We start from the raw sequence: 23,418 nt of genomic DNA on the forward strand, positions 1-23,418 counted from the left end.
TGAAAATGAGGTGGGACAATAATCATTTGTATATATTGTATGTATTTGTATTGTTGTATAAGCCGGACAGCAGTTATCACCTAGATGAGAAACTAGTAAAACTCAAATAGAGATCTTTCTCACTAACTTTTAAAAGTCAGTCCCATGACACAGGATTTACAAGCACACACAGTGTAGACAGCAGCCGGACTGTGTCACAACACAAGTCTCACCACTTGTTGTGTGATTTAGTCATTTCAAACTCGACTGTCTGATACCAAAATATTATCCCATGTGTAGGATTTGATAACCTGGAGAGAAACAGATTGACCTGCATAGGTTATCTGCACAGATCCACTGACACAATATGAAAATAGTGACTGGGATGAAATGCAGGAACACAATACTGACCTGTCGAGAGCTGAAAGATCAACCATCATGAGAAGTCTATATTTCAAAGGAACACATTTTTTTCTCTGCTTTTCTTTTTGACTCTTGTTGTCTGTCTTGCTTGATTTTATAAGATAAAAAATTATTTCTTAATTTAACCTCCACACTGCCTCCCTCTGGCTGAACTTTGAAATGGAAATTACACAAATGATCGGACGTTGAACTCCATCAGAGAATGTTTCGTTTATTGCGCTGTGAACGTCATAAATGGCCAAATGCTTATATTTGCCATAAACCTATCAATAATGAAATCTACAAATATCTACAAAGATCTACAGAGAAACACAAAGAAATCTCCCACTCAGTGAAAACCTGCCAATTAAGAAAGCACATGCAATTTAAGAAAACTCCTTCATCAATTTGACATCATCGAAGTCTTCTACTTGTCAGTGGTGATGGAACTTCACAAAGCATTGAATTACAGTTTCAACTTCAGGTTCAGCACTTTTTTGCATCCCCTGGAAACATTTCCTTTTCTGATTGTGTGTGTGTGTGTGTGTGTGTGCGTGTGTATTTGTGTGTGTGTGTGTGTGTGTGTGTGTGTGTGTGTGTGTGAGAGAGAGAGAGAGCGAGAGAGAGAGAGAGAGATGTTTCGTCCAATCAACTCAAATGTACAAAGACAATGCTGTTTACTTATCCTCATTAGACGATCTTTGATATGATCCCACTCTGTTAGAAAAAGCGGGTTCGTCCCGGATCATCCTCAATAGACGATCTTTGACACAAACCCACTCTGTTCAAAAAGCGCGTCAGAGAATCGCATCATCATGTAAGTTTAATGCGACTTTATATTTAATTTATACAACTTACTTGGTCCATTTATTCAAAGTCTACTTGTTGTGGTGTTGAAGTTGTAGTTAAATGACTTTGTTTCGACTTCGGAGAAAAAGAAGGCAAACTAGCGGCATAGCATACTGAGAGGAGAGCTAGCTAGCTAACCAAGCTAACCGAAAAAAGCTTGTGATATTCATTTTGTGTATTTAAACACACGTATTCTATGAAATAACTTAAACATACATGTTAAGCGTGACAATAGACGTTAAAGTAACATATCTGGTCAAAGCTTTTATTCAGATAGCGTTGAGAAAACAGGAAATATATAAATTAATGTTCACTAAAATATGCTAATCTCCCGCTACAGGTGTGAACATGGCGGCTGTTTACCTCCTAACATCTTCTCCACTGTCAGATATAAAGCTGTGGACTATGAGTTTGAGGTGAGTTTCTTCATTTTACCACTGGAATATCTCGTTAATTCACAGTATGGGGTTTAATTAATGTTAAAGCTTTCCTGGAATAAGGTGTCAATCGTCTTGCACCACTTATAATTGTGAAATCTGTGAAAAATATTAATTATCAATGATGTTATATTGAAACAGAATCTCCTGTGTTTCCATTCATTTGCATTACTGTGTTTATTTCTAGCTTAGCATCAACCTCATACTGTTCTGTGCAGACTCCTCTAGTTTGATTTGAACCTTTGGTGTCACTTAAATTAATGTGTGTTTACTTTTGCCTTTTAATAAAATTTGAACGCTTTGTTTACATTAAATTATTCCTTTGTTTGTACACGATGTATTGTAAGACTTCTCTGAGTGTTAAGAAAGGTGCCATGAAGTATTATTATTATTATTATTTCAGACGACCACCAGTTTGAAAGTCATGATGAACTTGCTGGCCCTTCCGGCGCCTTACCTGCCCGACACCCACCTGTACCCTCACAGTGGCAGACTGCCTGAAGTCACCTACAGGACACCGTGGATCAGAGGTGACAGAGGGGCCCCACTAATGTCTTAAATTGTTGGTGTTGCTGTAGCAGAATCAAGTTTCAAGTTTTATTTGTCATATGGAAGTTAACACAGGGTCGACAGGACAATGAGAGGTGTCGGACGAGGAGAAACCGCTCAGCTCAGCAGTGAAATAGTTAAACTACCATAAAAACAAGATCGAAAGAGCTTACTACAAAAAAGTAAAATACAATACAATGCAAAACTAGAACTATATACATTCAAAGGTGCAGTGTGACATTACAAATGAAGTAACAACTTTAACTGTGTGTATAGTTGTTTTTGTGTCAGTTGTTTCACATTTTTCCCAAATAAAGTGCAAACAGGCAGGAAAACAAAGTTGACTGCAGGTTTAGGAGCCTGGTTGCCTGATGGTTGAATATCATATTATCACAGTTTCTACAGGCTCCCTGACTTTACAGATTACACATTACACACAGAAATAACTTGAGGTCTATTTGCTGCATTTAATACATTTATGTTAAGAGTGACTGTCAAAAATAGGGTTTGTTTTTATGTTGTGTTCTGATGCACCTGACAGGAAAGGTGATCTCCACCTGCAAACTCTTTGTCAGTGGTTCCGTGCTTGACGACCTGGGAGGAACAAAGCAACCTATGAATTTCACAGAGAGGTGATGTAACCTCCTCACTCTGCAACATTTTGCCCCTCCAGGATGTTATTATATCATCATTTAAATATTAATTACATTTTTTGATGTCATAGATGGATCATTTTGATGTTGAATGTTTTTGTCACATTCCAGGTTTAATGTGAGTCTAAATGAGGCGAACAGGGATGTGGAGAAGATACCCAGCTCTAATCCTGACTCACTTGAAACTGAGGATGAGGCTGTCTGCACTTTAACAGACTCACAGGTCAATGGTTCATGTCAAGAAATGTTTTTCAAGTTGACAACTGACCAGATGAAACCTGGAAATCAGAACCAAGGTAAACTCAGCAGTCGTAAGAATGACCGCTCGGACGATGACATTGATCATTCTTTCCCAATAAAAAACATGTTTACCCCTGCCTAAGATCTCCTCCTGCCTGAAGAGCTCATTGCTGTCGACTACCTGCCACAATTTAAGAGTGAATTACCCACATTGAAAACCAAACTGTCAAGACTGAGGACACTTCCCGTGGCCGACCCTCTGCTGAGCTCGGCGGGAGACACCATCTCTGAGGACACAATATTCAGGTGAAAACATGTATAGTTCAGAGTTGTTCCATATGGGTTCCTGCCCACTATTGCCCATAAAAGTTAAATTATTGGCTCTGATTCATGTAGTAGCTGTAATATTAAAATGTATTGGATTACAACCTTTCCAGGAGATGTGCGTCTTATGAGAAAGCTCCTGGTTCGTGTGCCAGTGACGCTCACATGTGTGCAAACATACATGAGGACTTTGCCAAAGAATTGCTTATGAAGGAAGAGGTAATTTAAATGAAGAGAATAAGTGATAAATTATTTTGTTTTGGCTATAAAAAGAATATGACCTCTATGGAATTGTCTGGTTTTCTTAACAAATTTTTTAAATATTTTTCGACACATTTGTACATACATGGAGATAATTTCAGTTCTCACTTTTATTTGCCACTATTTGCATGAATTAACTGAATTTCTACTGTTTTTCCTCCACAGTCTCTGCTCCTACCGGTTGTTGTGGACACTTTTAAAATGACCACAGAAAAGTGCTACTCCTTTTCAAGCATTTGTGGTCTTTTAGATGTTGCTCCTGAACTATTGGATGAGCAACTTCCAGTCCTGGATATGCTTCATCAAGGTGAATCCGAGATAGGAAGGTTTTAGATTAAATACATAGCAGTATTAAAAAAAAAGAGACGGATATTGGTTCATATTCTTCATTTTTCCCTTTCAGATGCAACAGTGTCAGTGGATAAATTCCAATGCGACTCACCAGAGAAGCTTAAACAAGAAGGGAAGATTAATGAAGGCCTGATAGACTCAGATCTCATAGGTACAAGTTATAGAGAACATACACAATAAGGTTCAACTTTTAGATGTACTAATCCTACTGTAAGTGTGTCTGTGTTACTCACTACTTTGGGATTTAGAAGTGACAAAATGCTTGTTTGTAATTGTGGTTTCCTTGAACCTTTGCTTACATTTAATGTTTCTATAGAACGTATGATGCTTCCAACTGAACTGGAGCTGGACGTGTCTCTGACGCTGTCTCCGAAGACCAGTCCCACCCGTCTGTGTCCGTCCACTTCTCAACTCGAGAAGGAAGAGTTGTCACCGCTCTGCAGACGGTGAGTGATGATACCAGATCCAGTTGAGGTTAAACTGCAGCACTTACCATTATGTGGTTACATTTATTTTTCACACAATGACTGGATACAAAACTGAAGTGAGATCACAGTAATATCAGACAATACATTGATAATAGATTCATACTGAGCTAAGAAATATATAATGTAAGGAAGAATACTGATAGTGTACAGTGTTGTAAACTGTTAGTAACTCTGATGTGTAGGTCTTTAGTGTCAGTGAGAGCTCACACCGAGATGGAGAAGGCTCTTTGGAAAGCAGAGAAGCATCCAACCTTTGTGGTGGGATTTCTGTTGGCAGGTAATTACAAGGTCTAGTGTCTGAGCATTTAACAGAGAGGATAACGGGTAAGACAAATTATGATGATGATTGATAATGACTAAAGGACTAAAAGTTAGGATATCTCTGTGTAAAATAAAATATAATAAAAATCAAATACACATTTGCATCTTTCTTAGCTTATTTTTCATGATAATCCTATTTAGTTTACTCTAGTTTCGTATTTGTATGATTATATGTATGTATGTATCAGACCTATACTGTAAATAAAGCCATACAGTGTTTGTAGAAATCTAATCTGTTTTATTACAGAGCCTGAAACACCTGAACCAGCTGTGGACTTCCAGCCGCTGTCTGAGGCTGTAAAAGTCCTTAAATTAGAGAAGCAGAGCTTTGTCACTGCTGCTGCTGAACTGAGGTCACAGATGAGCAAAGGAACCTCACAGGTGTATTTGTGCAGCAACTGTGAGCTCACTGAGAACCTGAGGTCCGAGCTTCCCTCCACCAGAGAGGAGAAGATGGAAGACTTTAAAAAGCTGTCACCCGACCATGAGCTGTGTGAGTAGAGTTGTTTTTGTCATTGAATCAGTTTTATTTAGCAGTGAATGTGTTTGTTGTCGAAACTGTGTGCATTTAATTAGAGGGTGAGAAGGCTTTTGATGAAAACATAATCATTTAGTTAAATGTCCCGCCACCATTGTACATTTTGTTTTGTCATTTTAATTAAGGATAGTAAATTTAATATATTTGCATTTTGGACTGATGTTGAGACAAAAGACGACGGCTGTAGTGAATGTGATGGACAATTTAAATAATTAGTGACTTATTCTAACATCTACACTAAGCGTATTAATAAATATTGAAAATAATTGTTAGTATTGTTTATGTTGTGAAACGCTTCAAACTAGAGCTTTGAAATGTGAGATTATTGCAGCAGATGATTTATTTACACATCTGTGTCCTTTTCCTAATCTCCACTGGTTTCAGTCACAGTTCGAACCTTCCTGACGAGCCCTGCAAATAAAACTCAGTCCCCTCACATGAAGAAAGAGGAAACTTCTCTCCATACTGAAGCTGCCACAGAGCATTTTCCTCTTCAACAACAAAGCCATGCTGAAACATCTCAGAACAAACTCCGTATACACAATGTCAACATGAACAACAAGGAAGTAAAACCTGCGACACTAACTCTTTCAAAACCGGCCGTTGTCTTCAACACCAAGGAGGAAATGTCCAATGTCAGGTTCTTTGAAGTCACTGCCCTGTCTTCTGCTCGTAAGAACAACAGGGACACAGGCGTATATGACTGTGAGACAGAGCAGAGTGTCCACGCTCCTAAGCAGATTGTGTCCTCACCACCAATCATCAGAGACAACCACAGACCTCAGCAGGTTACCAGACGTCCTCCAGAGAAGGAACTTGACCCTCTCTCTACCTTCATGGCACTCAGATCCCAGCAGATGGCGCCAGTTACTGCAGCGCCTCAGAGCTCAGCCAGTTCTCCCGGTACTCGCTGCTGCTGCTGTGTTAATTTGGTTATGACTGAAAAGATAATGCTTTTTTCAGTTGTTCCTATAAAGATTGGAGATTATTTTCATCACACCTTTTATAGTCCTGCACCCTTAGTTTTGATTTTGGCTTTTTTGGCCTCTAGCGTAAAAACTGGTTCTTCAGCTTGATTCAGTTTTATTCCTCTGAATTTTGTAAGCTTTTCATTCATTTATTATTTTTGGGACAAAATAGCAATATATATATAAAGCAGGATTATATTTTTTTGTTTGGAAAACTAAATACATGTTTTAAAATGGGTTCGGGGGACTTGTTGATAGCAAATGGATAAACTGAGAAAATAATCTGTATATGTATGTGATCTCTTCGCGTTCCCCTTCTTCTCAGCACCAGAGGTGGACTGGGTAACTCCACCGTCTGAGCCGCATACTCCTCCACAGCTGATACAAAGATCAGACAGGAGGCCAATGTATATGAGCGGTTCTGTGTCAGGAAGTGTTACCAGGGAGCAGGAAGCTGCTGGTCAAGGGAACGGTCAAGTCATCAGTCATCCTGTCAGCCAGTCCGACCCTCAGGAGGCACAGGAGAGCAGAGTGATACAGGTTCAAGCTACAGGTACAAGACCTTCACAACAACCCGAGTTAAAATATACTATAAACAAGTAGATGGTTTATTATTTTATTTCCAATTTAAAACTTTTACTCAGCTAACTTTCACACAATTTCTTCATCACTGTAGTGCATGATCAGTGTTGTAGAAACAGTTATGGTGGATCAGATGTCTCAGAGGGAGTTGTTTTATTTGGAGCCTCTGTCCTCCTGTTCCCTCGCAGACAGCCAGCAGCGGGCCTACGTTGAGCTGCTGACCATCGCTCAGCCCTGTTTGAACTCTGCCAGAGAGCTGGGGCTCAACTTCCTGGTGTGGGGAGACTTCAGCTGCCTGGCCCCCGACCACACACATTTCCTCCTCAAACAGCAGGAGAGGGTGCTCTGCAGAAAGCATGCACAGAGCACAGAGCTCATCAGAGGTGGGAAATTGAATATAATCAATATGTTTATTATAAAAAATATAGTTTGTTTTGGGTTTTAAAGTGTACACATCCTCTCAAGTATGTTTCCACTGTGTTCAGATCAGGAGCTACTCTTCAGCAAGGTGGCTCTGATTCATGTGCTGGTGACTTTCAAGGAGCTGCTGCTGAAGTGCGGCCTCAGTACTGGATTGGGTCAGTTTGTGCTGCTATCATTTCTCTAGTGTGACTTCAAAGCTCCTAAATACTTGGTTTAGAATCTTACTTCTTTCTCTGCCATCAATTCCTCAAAAAGAGAAGAGTTGTCAATGAAAACTCAGCAAATCAGCACATTTAATTAAAATAATGCTCAACTCTGCTGGTCTTGGAAATAAGTTAAGCCAAAATCCCTAACAAGGTGTTGGCAGCAGCAGTAAGGAAAAAAGCATCCTCTCATTATGGGAAAATGTGAATTTCAGCAAAAATTGTAATGAACTAAAATTGATAAATTACTTTTTAATGGTTAATGCACTGGTCCATTGTATTGTGTTTACCCAGGAACAGGTTGTGTAAAATAATATATTATATCGAGGTACAGAAAAATTCATAAAGACAAAATAATTTGAGGTATGATGGATAATGGAAATGTAAATCGTTTTTTCAGTGATCAGGTCTTAAGGAGTCTTAAATTTGACTTGGTGAACAGTATGAACCATACTGTGATATTTAAAGCTTTCTCCTTATTGTCTACAGCGTACCTGACTCAGGCAGCTGAGAAATGTTCGGAGCAGATTCTGCAGCAGCTGGTGAAGAGGATGCACATCATCTTCTTCCTCAGTCACAAGAACCAGGAGCCTAACCTCAAAGTGCAGGAGCTGCAGCAGCTGCTGGCTGAATGGCTGCACAGCAGGAAAGGACACAACAACACAGACAAAGTCAGTGTTCAAGAGACACTGCTTCCTTTTTGATAGTAAATTGTACTAATTGTGTCATGTATTGTATTTTATATACTGAAATGTGTAAATGTTGATTTGTAAACTATAGGCTAAATTAATCAATAACACAAAGTCAGATAAATAGATAAAATGCATTTGACTTATATTGTTCTACAGTGACACACTTTTCCATCCAGCAAATCCAAACTTTAATTTACTTGTGTTTGCCACACACACATTAAAATTAAGTTTTTGACCCTGGTTTTCTGTCTGTAGATTCTTGTCATATTATCGGTCGACTCTGACGACAGCAGATCCACGATCATCAACAGCTTGAGCCGAGTGGCCGGTGAGCGTCTCTCAACCTCCTTCAACCGTTTAATAATATGAACTAAACCAGTGGCATCAGCCGCTTTAGCTAAATCTTCTGTGACAGCAACATAAACATATGATCATTTGCATTGCGTTGAGCATGTTCATGCTTTTTAATTTCCCAGGTGCAGTTGTAACGTCAGTTCATCCCGAGGAGAACAAAACCAAACTGAATGGTGCCAGCGTGGTCAGCAGGTAATGAGGAACAGCAGCATGACAATCAATAATTCTTCAATTCATTTGATTAAATAATAAGCAGATGCAGTGGAAAATCTAATAAGAAGAAGTATAAATTTAAAATCATAGAAACTAAAAAAAAATGATCTGCCTCAAATACACATTCATATAATTGAAAGAGTCAAATATTTGTTCTCCAGCAACAACACATAAACAAAGACTAGGTTGTGGAACAATTGGCTAAATATATCAAATGGCTGAATAAGGATTTGCGCCTGGATGTTGGACATATACTTGGCCCCTCTGTGTAAAATGTTGCCCCCTTCATATCATAGATCTTCCCCTGTTGATTCTGAAAATGTTTATACCAGCTCTCGGACCAGCGTTGGTGCTGGTTAGGTTCAGATTCCAGATTCTGAATGGTTGAAGGATCTTAATTTAATTCCATATCCTGGTACTTCTTTAGGTGCTGATCTTCATTTTTTTTTTGTGGTAGTGATTGTTTAATTTTATCTTATGAATATTATGTAAGACACTAAATCTGAGACTAGGCTGTGGCTCTCATCTCATTATATAAAAGTCACACTGGAGTAACTGTTGCTTGTTTTCACAGTGTTGAAGGAAATATTTTCAAGCTGCTGAGCTGCGTTGAACAAAGTGTTGTTTTAACACTCCCATCCTGTTTGACCAGTGTTTGTGACAGTGGGTGTGTAGTGGTGTATGAGCAGCATATAGGCCCCGACTTCCCCTGGAACAGTTTCTGTCTGGTGGTGGAGTTCGACCATCCAGGTCAGTCTCCATGGTCCACAGTCTGCAGGGAGAGGAGCATCAGTCACCTCTCTTTCAACACCAGCATCTCTGACTCTGGTCGGTTGCCACCAAATACATATTATTCACTCAATAATCATGATTAATGAACTACTTAGTTCTAAAGGTTTGTTTTTGTTTGTTCTTAAAGAGAAGGGGAAAGACCCCTGGTGCCTGGAAGACAACGTTCCTTATGTTGTGTTGGTGACTGAGGAGTTTCTTAACCGTCCACTGCTGCTGAAAACACTTGAGTCAGAGTAAATTCTCCCGTTCATCCATTCAAGTCTAATAACGCCAGCTTAGTAAGAGTGGTTGTGTGGATTTCCAAATTAGACCCAAGACATCACCTCACTAGGAATGAGGAAGTCTGAACTGAAGTTCCACGATTCTCAATATCACTGAAGTTGTGAGGTTCTGCCTAAATGTCCTCACATTCATGGTCTCGGGCAAAAAAACTTGTCCACACAATCACAGCAAGACATGTTGTTATTTAGATTCATCGTTATGTTAATTAGACAAACACAATTTGTCATTGCAGTGCAACATGGTGAGATGTGTCTGTGTTGTGGTTTGATGTACAGGTTCAATATAACTGTGTTGGAGAGGAGTCACTGTCCGTCCCTGCAGATGCTCGGAGGGACTCATCACTATGCTGTGATCACAGTGGATGAAAGTACAGCTATTATCATTCAGGTACCAGGGGACAGAGAAACCTGCTGCTTCTCTCACATGACACTTATCTGTAACAGTGCTGGATTAACTCTTGTGTTTCCATCGCCTGCTACTGAGCTTCTTGAGCATTCCATGGAGATGCTAAAATCTAAATATCTGTGTTCTGGCAGCGACAACTTACCGTAAACTCTCAGATCCATTTCCACAGCTCTGATTCATCTGCACTCCACATGAAGTCGTTCACTTCACCATCGTCTCTGAACAATTCTCAATCTCAAACTGTAAAATTTAGCACATCCTCATTTTTCACGTTAAAAGACTTTAAGCCTTCACTTGAGGCGATAATGTGAAAATCAATCAAGAAGTCTGTTGACAATAGCTTCAAATGTTTCTTTTTTTATTAACCTAGCCTGGGTTTGGACCAGGTCTGGTTTGAATATCTGCTTTTATATTGAAAATAATTAAAATTAAAAAAAATGTAGTTCTATTTCAGCAAATGTAGTTGTGTGTGTGCATGTGTGTAGGATCAGGATGAACTGGATCAGGAACAAGCCAGTGAGGGACTGGTGATGAGGCTGACTGCTCTCTGTCTCCAGTACAACTGCTGCTGGGTGATCCTGCACTGCCCGGACATCCAGGGAGGAGGGTCAGACTGCACACACACACACATTCATGAATATTCATGTAATACAGAGACACTCCATTACTGACTCTGGTCTGTGTGATGACAGATTTTCCAGCGAAGCCTTCAGCAACTTGTTGTTGGTTTATTCGTCTCTGGTGCTGTTTGGAACAAAGTCCAAGGATCTAGATGTCAAGGTAGAACAAGTTCAATCCAAAATTAACTCTTGAAGTGTAGACAAAAAGAGCAGCAACCTCTATTGGCCACATTGATATTCTACCTTTCCTGTAGCTGTGTTGGGGGGGGGGGGGGGGGGGACTTACATCTATTGTTATCTCCCAAATTTTGAGCTAATTTTAATTCCTTTTCCTATTATGAATCATTTTAATGTTGTTTTTGTATTGTTAATTTGAATCTCCAAATTAACAAGTAACTGAAGTTATCAAATAAATGCAGTGGTTATATTTGCTTCTGTTTGTAGTGTAGTAAAAGGTAATGGTGCAGTGTACTTAGTTACTTTGAACACTGATGGAAAGCAGTTAGTTTCTTACCCTGTGTTCCAGGTGCTGATAGTGTCCGAGGTTTGTGAAATTGCCAAGTGGATCAGTCGGATCTGCTTCCACAGCCTGATGTCCAGTGACAGGGATCCTCTCAGCTTCCTGAACAGAGACTGGTTGACTGTGATCCCTTCACAGGTGAGAACAGCTTCACCAAATCAAACCCTCCCTGGGAAAACCATGGTAGAAAGTTTCTGAAAGCTGAGCTACAGCTGTGTACATTTTTTGTTTTTATCTATGTTGGATTTCAGAGATTGTTTTGTTATCTTGGTGAAGAGGAGTTTGCTGAATTGTTGAGTTATTTGTTATACAGATCTTATACAGATGTTTCCCATCAACCTTGAGAAAGTCGTGCATTTATTTCATCACATGTGGAACCTGTAGCTCTCTATGTAAAAAGAAGGACATGTATACAGATTTCAATTCTCTGCCTCTAATCTCCTAAACTCTTCTGAACAAGTGTGCAAACTTTCACACTTTCAGCTGAAAAATCTCTTCTCCGTGTTCTTAAGTTGAGATGTTATTTAGTCTGCACAGCTTGTTCTGTATTTTCCTTTAAACATCGCCTACAATTTTTACCTTTTTCAACATGTTTTCATTGTCTTTTTCATCATTTTTGTGCCATGTATCTGGTTTAACTGATACATTTTACAGCTTTTCTTCTTGCCATGAGTCTGAGTTTGCTGCTTTGTGTGGCTTTAATATTTCTTTCATTTCTCGACAGGAGGAAAAGTGTCTGTTGCAGTTCCCGTGTGTTAACCCTCTGGTGAGTCAGCTCATGCTGAGGAGAGCTCCGTCCTTACAGTGGCTCCTGGGGGCCTCTCTGCCTCAGCTCAGTGAGCTCCTCCCTGAGGTGCCACATAAAGTCCTCAAGGTGATTCAGAAAACACCACCACATTTAAATATGCCCAAAATAAATTGTATGTTTAGTCATTGATGCAGTTCTTTTATGGGTAGAGAATATATTGACAACAGAAATTACGTGTTACAATCTACAGCTGATCTGTCACAGGCAGAACAAAGTCTGTCCATGAAGATTTCCTTGTTGAGTTTCTCCCCGATCTTCTAAAATGTCCTGATGAATTCCTTAATTATTTTATTTTTTTCAGGGCAAACTGAATATTCTCTGTGGCAGCTCATTTTCTTTTCTCTTCTTGATTTTAGCTTTTCAGTGACACCACCTCCCTGTTCACACTGACCACAGACCCGAACCACCTCGAGTCTCAGGCAGTCGTCACTGAGACTAACCAGCAGCCCCCCACCCCCCCTCGTCCAGAGGCGTTCTGCAGCCAAACCACCACCAGCTTCCTGTTTGGAGCTGAAAGTGCAGAGACCAGCTTCTATGAACGAGACCCAGACCCGACGGTGCAGGACGACAGCACCGATTTCACATTCGACCTGAGTTGTTCTTTCGGCAGCCCAGATGTTCACCTGCAGAGCAGCTGGACAGGCGGGAAGAGGCGGACAGAGGAGGGGACGTTTTCTGGATTAAAAAGCCGAGCCGGAGCAGTGGGGAGAGTTGTGAGGAGAGTAAACGACCAGTGGACACTTGGGCCTCCATCGAACCACAGCGGCTTCACCAACTACCTCCACACTGCTGACGACAGTCCTCTCGAACTGGACTCCACGTTCAGACACAGCCCCCAGCAACCACCTGACGTCAGCACTCAAATATCTGCATTCTCTACAATCTGCGGCGACTTCCAGCATCCTAACAACCTTCACATCACCTGCAGTCTGAGCCCCCCCACTGCAGGGGTCACATCGTGGGGAAGAGGTGAAAGCAACGACAGCTTCGTCTCCAGCATCGGAGGGATGAAAGCAACTTCCCCTCAGTACGGCTCCCGATGCTGGATCGGACGAGAGAGGAAGAGGAGTGGAGAGGCTGCTGGTTTGTCTGGAACAGGTGAAGATTCAAGTGAACGCAAAAGTTGAGCAAAGACCTTGTTGATTTTCTTCTAAGTGATAATCAATAATTAAATAAAACCCTCGCAGCAAAACAACGAATCATGATGTACATGAATCATGTGATTTAATCTGAATCTCCTGCTCCAAAGGGATGAGTAATTAGGACTGTGATTATCTTTTCAATTAATAATCTGTATTAATTGATTTTCAGGGAACAACACAATCATTTACAAATACTTATATATATGTATTTAATAACTAAGAATAAAAGGCTGCACAAAGGTTAGAAATCAAGAGAAGATTTTGTAACAACAGAGGAACAGTTAATTAGAAATAAAGCCAGAGTTTCAGAATTTGTTTGTTTCTGAATATTTTTCTATTTTAACAGATTAAAAATATTCCCTTGTGTGTTTGCAGTGTTGACTCCACTGAAGAAGGGAAGGCTGAGCTACGAGAGGGTTCCCGGCAGGAGTGACGGTCAGACCAGGCTGAAGTTATTTTAAATATTAACGATTTGGTTACTGTTCTGTTAAATTCAAGCTGTTCGTTGCATTTTAGCTTCCAAGTTTTAATTCAGAGGAAATTACACTTTTAATAGACTGCAAAGAGTTTTCAGTGTGAACTAGTTCTTGCATCAAATATCTACATTTTAAAACCAGCACTGTTTTTTTTCTTTTTAGCTGTGGTGGCAAAACAAATGTGAGATGAAATGTGATGCATCAAAATGTTAAAATACTAATATATAAAACATTATACGTTTTTACATTACACAGCACGAATGTAGTTATTTGTGATTTTATAAATTAAAACATAAAACAGTATCTTATTTATTTAATTATTTCTTTACGTTAAGTGTTCTGCACCCTGTAACCTCACCTGTTCATTTATAAACAGATAATAAATGGTAATATAACAGTTATACTCTTAAAAAAGTCTTGATTTGCAGCGTTATTGTTTAAAAATACCTTAAAACAACATTATGTGATTTAAACCATTGTGTTTATATGCCGAGTCTTAAGTCAAATAAGGGGGAGCAATTTGTTTTCACAAAACCAGATGAAAGATAAAGATTACAGCAGTGTGCACATTTTACTTTTCCCTCCGTCCACACAGAGCATGCTCAGTAGTGGAAAACAAATTGTGATTTATGGTTGGAGGAGTCGGATCGGGGGTCTTTCCCAGCTGAACTGATAAAGTCTCTCATTCTAGCAGCTCCAATGGTGGTGCGGTTTTTTTCCCCGCTTTCATTTAGTGAAGCAATCCCCTTATCATCGTCTCTCAGCATGTGGAGAGAGTGCTTATCTTCACGAGCCAGCAGAGTGAAGCCAGCTCCCTCAGGAATGATCCCCAGACAAAGACGACCCCCGGGGACACTGACTACAAGCCTCCCTGCCTCTGGACGGCCAGACCCAGCACTGGCTGCCCACCATCAATAACCCGCCAGCAGCTTCTCTTTTTTCTACTTTCCTCAACACTTCCCTCTCTCTCTCTGTCTGGCCTCTAACAAGCAGTGGACAAACAAAGAGAAAATGGTGTTTTTTAATGGCACAGAAACAAAAGCAGTGGACAGGGTGGTTAAAGGGAGAACCTGTATGGAGCTCGGCAAACAGCAGCGTGATGGTGCAGTAATTGCCCCTGACTGTTACTTTACCCTGGTATGAATGGGACAGGAGAGATACTGTGGGAATTAACGGGCTGTTTAAACCCAAGCTTTTCTTTACACTCGGCCACAGCTGCAAAGGTCACACAGCCGTTCAGAGTCACCTGTGTGTTTCCTCTCCTCCGTAAATCAGGCCGATTTCCTGAGCGACAGTAGATAAGAGCGATGAGAAGATTTTACATTTTAGAAGAAAATACGTTAAACCTTTTACTGTATTTTCTCCTGTCCATTTATAACCATAATACCACATTTTTAAATGGCCTAAAAAACACCATGCTAATTAAATTAGCCGATATTTTGATAAAGGGCCTTAAAGAGTATTAATTCAATAGATTTGATTTGATAGTAATAATATGATTTAACACTTAATGGGAAGTGGGTCTGAATCATTTAAAATAATATTCATTCCATGAGCTGAACCAAAAAGAGAATATTACAGAGCAGAAATTAATTCCTTGATAAAAATGTATATAAAAACTGGAATCGACCTTAGTTAATTTAAGGGGACTTAACAGTAACCTTTAAATTTAATCTAACACCACAATATTTCACACACTCATAGAAATCAGTCGTCTTAATGAGCCTGATTGTCTTTCATGAAAATCCTTGAATTACTTCCTGGGAAATTGAGGAAAACTCTCTTTATCACAAACCCTGGATCGGACCCTTTCTCCGGATTTACCCCAAAACGTTATGGCTCCTTTCTTGGCCTATGTCCTATAATCATCCTTCCACCAGTTTCATGGAAATCGCTTTAGTGGGTTCTTGAGTAGTCTTGCTGACAAGGTATCAAAAGTATTCTGTCCTAATTAATTTGAATGTTTGAGTTGTGGCCATGTTTCGTGAGGTCACCCTGACCTTTGACCTTTACCGAATTCTAATGAGTCCAAGTGAACCTCTGTGTCGAGGTTGAAGAAATCCCCTCCGGCTGATCCTGTGTTATCACATTCACAAAAAACAGGATGGATGGACAAGCTAAAAACATTGAGCCTCAGGCGAGTCGAAGCACGACCCTGTGATGATGTGAAGACAAAGTGTTTTCACCATTTTGCATCAACTCCTCTGCTTTTCAAACACTTTATGAAAGTCACATCGAGCTGTTAACCATGAGGAGGTCGCAGTTTGTCTTTATTTGAGCTCGTGAACAGTTCTTGCGCGGCAGTGACTTCTGTCAGGAGCTTTCTTTGCTGTCAGGCATGAGTCGTATCATTCTGTCTCTGCTTGTCCCTCTTCCTTTGATACCTGGCCTCGTGGCTGTAATAAAGTCCCCACACCGACCAGCCGGCCCTGCACCGAGTGCGTCTGCAGACCTGCAGCGGGGGCTGGATGGAGCCGGAGAGCGGCGGCGCCTGTCCTGCAGGTGCAGCCTCTTGGACGTGCAGCCGGGCCCATGAATGGACGATTCAGAGAAGGGCCCCCATCGGGCCTGTTCTCCAGGCCCGGGGCTAATCCCAGCCCCTAATCGGATTATGCAAATTCCTACTCCACGCACAGACTTTTATGGAAGGCTGCGTCTTTGAAACAACACTTGAAGGGTGTAAAAGGAAAAATGACAATTGGTTAAACTAGACTCGTTTCTTTCTTTTTTTTGTATCTGTGGAGGTTTAAAGTGGGAGGGAGAGGAGGGGAGAGGTGCGGCTGGAGAGAGGTGAGTCGGGACGCCGTGCTCTCCCCGTTTCCTCTCTAATTTATGTGTGTCCCCTTGGAATGGCTCAACAAGATTACCATAGTCATAACAAAACCCATATTGTTCCACTGTCAATCTGGATATGGTATTTTTACCTTCTGTGGCCCAATCAGGCTGAATTCTATAGCGGAGCAGCCAGCGATATCAAGGTCTTCTCCACGTTGTAGAGGACGGTGGGTTGTTCCTTCCTAATGTCACAGAAACAGAAAAGAACAAGTGTCCGCGGCGGTGAGAGAAGGATCACGTCTCAGTTTCACGTCAATGGGGAATTTATTTGTCCCCTTCAGTGCTAACCTTCAAGGATTAGACGAGCAATGAATCATAAAAAGCAGCACAAATAGTCACTTAACAAGCTGTTGAATCGCCGAGGCTTAAAAAAATAAAACACCCTGCGACACAAAATGGCCTCGAACGTTTCACGGAAACACCTGAGATCACTCACAGGGAAGAATCGTGAACAATGTGATCCTGAAGTCATCGGGTCTACATGATAAACGGGTGTGGGGGGGGGGTTAACACCATCCTCCTCCACTGCACACGTCACACAATAGGGTTCACCCTGCTATAAAATGTGGGATGCGAGCATGCAGCAGTCATCCCCCCCTACTCTCATCCCTCCCTCCATCCCTCCCTCTCTCTCTCTCTCTCTCTTTCACCCGCTCCTTCCCTCTCGCTCATCAGGATCCATCAGTGAGAATGAGGAGACGCAGCTGAGTGGACATTAACACACCCTGGACGCTGATGACCTGCCGACGCTGAGACTCACATTTCTCTACCTTTCTGCAAACACAACACAGGTGAGACATATGTGTGCTTTATATGTCAATATAAATATATATATATGTGTGTGTGTGTGTATATATGTTTATATCATAGTGAAGGATTCTTTTCCCTTGAGGCCACATGTTTCCACTCAGGTCACGTAAATAATTAATCAAAATGAGGATGTAGTACAAGTGTTCTCTTTGCAGCTGTCGTGCTATAGTAAATAAATAATGTGTGTTTATACGAGACTCAGCATTAATAATTCAAACAGGTATTTTTATTGTACATCAGCATTTATCTAACCAGAAAGTCTCTATTACTCTAATTCACTCACATTGTAATTTAAGCTCCCTCTTCCTAGTAACCATTTATGAGCCGTTCACAGAAACAAATGTTCGATCATATCGATAATTCAGTAATTCAAACCGCTCCTGCTAATATGTGTTCCATATTTTTATACCTGTGATTTATGGTTTGTCATTTTATATCAACAGGACGAGTTAGTGCGACAAATACATTTAAATACATCTGCTTATAAATACATTCTAAAGCATTAGAGGTTCATACACTGCGTATGAATGCAGGATATGGAGGTTTAATAATAATTGATTCTGGTTAAATAAAAGCTGATTTATAATAAGAACTACCGTTACCATTATAATTATCATCATAAATATAATTTGGTTTTCAACTTCTGATAAATCTACATTCAAAATAAAGACCTGGTAGAGGCCCAAAAAACATGACGGTTATATTTGCAGAAAGAAACATTTTAAATGTAAAAATCTCATAAACATTGTTGTATTTTCAGAATTAATTTGTTATAAATTACTGTTTGTGTAAGAAACTTGTGTTTTCACAAGTGTCAAATTTTCTGAAATTCCACCTAGATGTCAGTTTGTTTTTATTATTGATTAACTGTCAGACTCTTCTCTCAGTTTATTGTGTATTAAATGTAGAAATCAAATAGTGGAGGAAAATGCCGCTGCTGGCCTCTTTAAATATCTTGTTCAAAGACGAGCAGAAAACCTTAACGACTGAAACCATCATTCGATTGTTAATTAATTTCCTGTCATTGGATTAATCGTTGCAGCTCCACTCAGCACCATGACCAGGAAGGTGTTCACCAACACGAGGGAGCGCTGGCGCCAGCACAACGTCAACACCGCCTTCGCCGAGCTGCGCAAGCTCATCCCCACCCATCCTCCGGAGAAGAAGCTGAGCAAGAACGAGATCCTGCGTCTGGCCATGCGCTACATCAACTTCCTGGTGCAGCTGCTGGAGAGCCAGAGCGGTCAGCCGGCCAGCCACTCGCCCAACACCCTGCTCACCTTCCTCAAAGGAAACATGGAGCAGCTGCAGTCACCTCCGCACACCTGGAACCTGACCAGTGACACCGAAGCTCCGTCACCAGGATCCAGCTGCGACAGCACGGAGGCCTGGTAGTGAACTCTGACCCGTTTCCTGGGTCTAAAAACTGATCTGGGTCTTTCCCACGGCTCTTTTTTGTCCCCATCTGTCACCTGTGTGTGACTCGTGTGTCAGAAGATGCAATACTGTGTGATTTTATTTTCTCGTTGGTGGACTCCAAACGTGGCAGCCTCCTCGCTGGTCGGTGTAACGATGTGATTTGCAGGTGAAATTGAATTTGTATTCTGCATGGATGTGTAAACCCTGGATGTACAATATTCCCTTCATGTCTCCATGTTAATATTCCTTGTTAGTGTTGCAATAAGAGGATGTTTTGCCAATGAGGGAAATGGAGGGGATTAAGGAGTTTCTCATTTGAAGCAATAGGTTCTTTGAGGCGTTGGAACAGATAATGGCTCAGCCAATTCTCCAGGCTGCAATCATCTCAAAAAGCCAAGGGCACTTTTATTTAAATCGACATGCTGGGTTTTTCGTCTTTTTTCTTGAGAAGACTAAATCTGACCCCTTTTCAATTATCAAGGTTATGTGACGTCTGAAGATTCACTTCCCAGAAGGACTTTTCCTCTTTCTCTCATATTTGTACACAACCGTGTTCAGTGCTGGTTGATTTGTGGTGTTTAGGATTTGGACTGAAGTCAAACTGACAATCCTCCTTCAGTATTTATATAATTGACCGCACATCTTCTCAATTACACCTCTTAACGTTTGAGTTGTTTTTTTTGTGTGAAATGCACATGTCATATGGCCAAAGATTATGAATTGATTGTCTACTGTGAAGAGTGTGCTAATGATCTTCTGATACCTCTTTTGTAAGTTATTCTGTTTTCCTGTGAATACACATTATGTTATTTATTTCAACTATTTATTTATTAAATGATTTGTTAATAAAAAAAACTGTCCTGAATCATTTCATTCACATCATTCTCTCATTAGAATGGAGAGGTTCTTTTTGTGCTTTTATATCTGGAGGGGCAAACCACATTTTAATGGTGGTGAAAAAGCAGAAAAACCTAAGAAAACAAACAAGAAAATAATTTAATATCTATTAATCTATAAATCTTTGGAGAAGCAGTTTGCTATCATTTCCTAAAATGTATTAGTATGATGAGAAAAGCAGCAGCAGACCTTTATTTTGTAAACAGTGAGTAGTGAGGAATCCAAGCCCAGCATCAGACTTCAGTGAAACTATTCCACACGACTGACGTGAAGTTAAGAGCGAAGCTGCAGCGTCAGAACAAACGCTCTTTGTTCGTGGTCAACAAGGCCGGAGACGTCCGTCCAAACGTCCTGTGATGACCGTGTGGACACAAGCTGGCTGCAGCCCTCCGTCCTTTGACCACAGGCCTGAGTGAAGAGCGCTGAAAATGACAGCTTAACTTGTGACCCCTGAGGTCAGAGGTCATTCCGAAGTCAAACACTGACCAGTTGACCAACACGCAGATGGAGTTGAGGAAGCGGGTCAGTGTGCTGCTGCTGCTGGTCTCAGTTTATTAAGACATCGCATGCAACCGACCCAACAGAAGAAACAAGATCCACTGATTCATTTCTAATAAATTATTATCATCCGTCTAAAACCAAAATCCAATCGATCAATCTTGTTGTGCTAAATGCTTTTTATATACACTGATAAAAAACAAGGGTGAAAATTAGTTATAGTTCAAATTAGGTTCCAAATGAAAATACTGATAAATGCTTTTAATAACATCCCAGAACCTAAAGGGACATGTTAGAATAACCTGATATAACAAATAGTCAAAGACAGTTTAGGATTATTATTATTATAAAAGCATTGATGATGATGGTCAACAGAGAAAAGACCCGATCTTATCTGATTAAAAACAATATTTAATATTACATGTATTTTTCCAAATGAAAGTTTGCTATCAAACATAAATCCCAAGTTTCTTGCTGCAGGTTTCATTTAAAGAAATTTAAACAATAAGAAATAATAGTTACTGCGTCATTTTCTGTCAGTCATCACAATGATGGATAAACTGTTTGTTTCAGCTCTGGTTCTGATTTCAGCGTTTTTTGTTTTGCAGCCGTCTCCGTGTTTGCCTGCCATTTAAACCCAGGTCAGACGTTTACTCGCCTAATCGTCTTTTGTCGCTGTAGAAAATGTGCGGTTAAAAAAAAAAAAAGCTGCAACCGACTGAGCTGAAGAGCAAACACAGGGATGGTTCTGGGCGCTGTCACCCCGGCCGTTAAACTCTGGCTAATGGTGTGTAAACGGAGCAGAGGGCAGCTGGCCACACTGACTGGAGGCCTGTGGGAACCGACAGGTGACTCTTTGTAACGCTGCAGAAATACCAGATAAATATGATGGTGCTGGGACGGTGACTGTGCAGCAGCAGCAGCAGCAGCAGCAGCAGCCTGCCTCTCACACAACATGAATTTAAGAGCTATTTACCACTTCTGCAATTTCACGGGAAATTCTGCAATTTCACAGGCAACTGAAATAATGCATAAATCTACTGTGGTTATTAATAGCGGAATTGCCTGGTAATATGAGACGCAATATTAAAAAACGGTTTATTTCTTCATGTGTGAGATGTATTTTGCGTAAGTCAAACTCCCTCGCGCTCGATTGTTCCGTCGCCTTATGAAACAGGAGAGGAAGTGCACGTGACGGCTTCTAGCAAACAAGCAGCCGGGCTGTGAAATGCATTTTGCTGATACACCTTATTTACAGAAATCGCCCAATCACAGAATGAGCATTACTCTGACCTCGGCTTTCGAAGCAGGATTATGAAACGCGGCGATGAAAATAATAATAAATCTGTACGCTTCTCTTTCCCTCCACCGAGTGTATTTGCCTGATTGACTATTCTCTCCAAAGTATGTGGGTAATCGTCTATTGAGAGCACATTTCCTTATCAGCGTCTAACACACTGTCTGAATCCCTTATCACAATGGGCCAGATCAGTGCAGGCAGCCCCTCGCTCTCCCGGGTGAGGCGCCCATGAAAAAGAATTTCTGGAGTTGGGTGCCAACTGATAGGCCCTGAGCTCTTTATCCCCTTAAAGCCAATTCACACTCTGCATGTTTAAATATCTTAGCTCAACCCCTGCCCTCCCACTCCCGTCATGCACTCGAGCCCCCTCCTCCCTCTTTGCCTCTCCTCTCTGTCTCTCTCTCTCTCTCTTCCTCTTTAACCCCAACGCGGCTCCGAGTCCCAGCATGGACTGCCGCCGCAGCTGACCCGCAGTGCGCTGTGGGTTGGTGGGTGGGATGCAGGTGCAGGGAGGGAGAGAGAGAGAGAGAGAGAGAGAGAGAGAGAGAGAGAGAGAGAGAGAGAGAGAGAGAGAGAGAGGAGGGGAGTCCCCCATTGTTGGGCTGGACAGCACCCTCTCTTCTCTGGAGCACCCTCTGATGGGGGAGCCCACTGACAATCACGCATTCTAATCTGATTATGCAAATGTCTACTTCAAAAAGCAATGCGCTGTAACCCTCACCCTGTGGTGGGAAGACAGAGCGAGTAGGAAGGAAGGAAGGAAGGAAGAAGGGAAGGAGGGAAGGGAAGGAGAGTAGACAGCAGGAATGTGGAGAGGGAGCTGCTGATGGTTGGAATCCTGAGAAAATTAAGCACAAGGGCAAAATTCACCATCAGGATCAATTTTGTTTGCGAGACCCTCACAGCAGCTTCTCACACGCGTCCTCTGCTCCGCCAGCGGAGGTCTGAGGACGGAGCAGCGCTCACTTAACACACTCTGAATGGCCACCAGCTCCCTCAGCAGGGCATTGAATTCACTATTCAAATGCGTATTGTTTTTCCAGACGCTCCTGAGTCCGGTGTCAAAAGGGAATCTACAATGTTAATGAGGGGCCTAAAGTACCCAGAGTTAAGACTTCAGACCTCCAAACAGTTGGACCTGACGTTTCCCCAAGAACAACGTGGGCGTCTGATTCCTAAAGGCACGGACCACAAAACCCCCGCCTCCTAAATATTCATGCAAAGCTGAGCGCCCTGGCCCGAGCAGATTTCTGAAATCAGCTGCTTCATTCTGCTGCACGATACATCTCTAAAAGGAAAACAGCATCCATGCTAACAGCACTGGACTTAAAGCAACACGATGCTAATTCTTTACCCTGAAAGAGCAGTTCCAGTGCTTGTTGGATGGTTCATGACTTGTTGAAGAGAGAAAATGTTCATGAGAACTGAGCCTCTTCACTCTTCACTCTTAGCTCTTCACCCTGTCGGTTCTTGCTCTACGTAACTTTGGTGAGTGGGTTCGAGAAGCGTGGAACTGACCGATAGTCGCAGTTTAAATTGTCCGAATCGGCTCCGGCAAGTTGAAGAGCGATGCTGAAATGTATTTAAAGTCATTTAAAACCAGCGTTTATCTCCAATATTCATCCAGGAAATTTGAAGGATTCTTATTGGAATTTGGTGGATTTGTTGGTTTAGACAGCCAGGGATATCCATCGTTCATTTGTGTTTCAGTTCAGTGAGCGATGCGACGCAGTCAGAATGAACGGCTTTGGTTGTTCTCTTCGTGAAAATCACTTGAAAAAAAGGAG

The 23,418-nt window shown here is 41.3% G+C and overlaps 2 protein-coding genes across 2 annotated transcripts; both read left to right on the top strand.

Annotated features, from left to right (window-relative positions):
- Positions 1-1,550: 1,550 nt before the first annotated feature.
- LOC128438504 (protein shortage in chiasmata 1 ortholog) lies at positions 1,551-14,175 on the top strand. Its single transcript, XM_053421085.1, has 27 exons — positions 1,551-1,646; positions 2,071-2,197; positions 2,758-2,848; positions 2,981-3,165; positions 3,253-3,415; positions 3,547-3,652; positions 3,860-4,001; positions 4,086-4,196; positions 4,362-4,491; positions 4,716-4,810; positions 5,102-5,347; positions 5,783-6,295; positions 6,686-6,913; positions 7,131-7,325; positions 7,428-7,520; positions 8,058-8,239; positions 8,516-8,588; positions 8,737-8,806; positions 9,480-9,655; positions 9,747-9,852; positions 10,177-10,288; positions 10,792-10,913; positions 10,999-11,086; positions 11,453-11,584; positions 12,171-12,320; positions 12,611-13,352; positions 13,772-14,175. The coding sequence occupies exons 1-27, from the start codon at positions 1,551-1,553 to the stop codon at positions 13,855-13,857; spliced, it is 4,560 nt and encodes a 1,519-aa protein (XP_053277060.1). The 3' UTR covers positions 13,858-14,175.
- Positions 14,176-18,573: 4,398 nt separating this feature from the next.
- On the top strand, positions 18,574-18,912 carry tal2 (T-cell acute lymphocytic leukemia 2). Its single transcript, XM_053421637.1, has one exon. It carries the CDS (start codon positions 18,574-18,576, stop codon positions 18,910-18,912), a length of 339 nt encoding a protein of 112 aa, XP_053277612.1.
- The last annotated feature ends 4,506 nt before the right edge of the window (positions 18,913-23,418 follow it).

The sequence above is a fragment of the Pleuronectes platessa genome, chromosome 4 (genome assembly GCF_947347685.1).
Source record: "Pleuronectes platessa chromosome 4, fPlePla1.1, whole genome shotgun sequence".
Classification (NCBI taxonomy): domain Eukaryota; kingdom Metazoa; phylum Chordata; class Actinopteri; order Pleuronectiformes; family Pleuronectidae; genus Pleuronectes; species Pleuronectes platessa.

Excerpts from the sequence above, each read along its gene's own strand:
- tal2 (XM_053421637.1), top strand. The coding sequence starts at position 18,574 with ATGACCAGGAAGGTGTTCACCAACACGAGGGAGCGCTGGCGCCAGCAC.
- LOC128438504 (XM_053421085.1), top strand. The coding sequence starts at position 1,551 with ATGCTAATCTCCCGCTACAGGTGTGAACATGGCGGCTGTTTACCTCCT. Across the intron at positions 10,914-10,998 it reads CCGGACATCCAGGGAGGAGG|ATTTTCCAGCGAAGCCTTCA; the intron begins GTCAGACTGCAC and ends GTGTGATGACAG. Across the intron at positions 12,321-12,610 it reads TGCCACATAAAGTCCTCAAG|CTTTTCAGTGACACCACCTC; the intron begins GTGATTCAGAAA and ends TCTTGATTTTAG.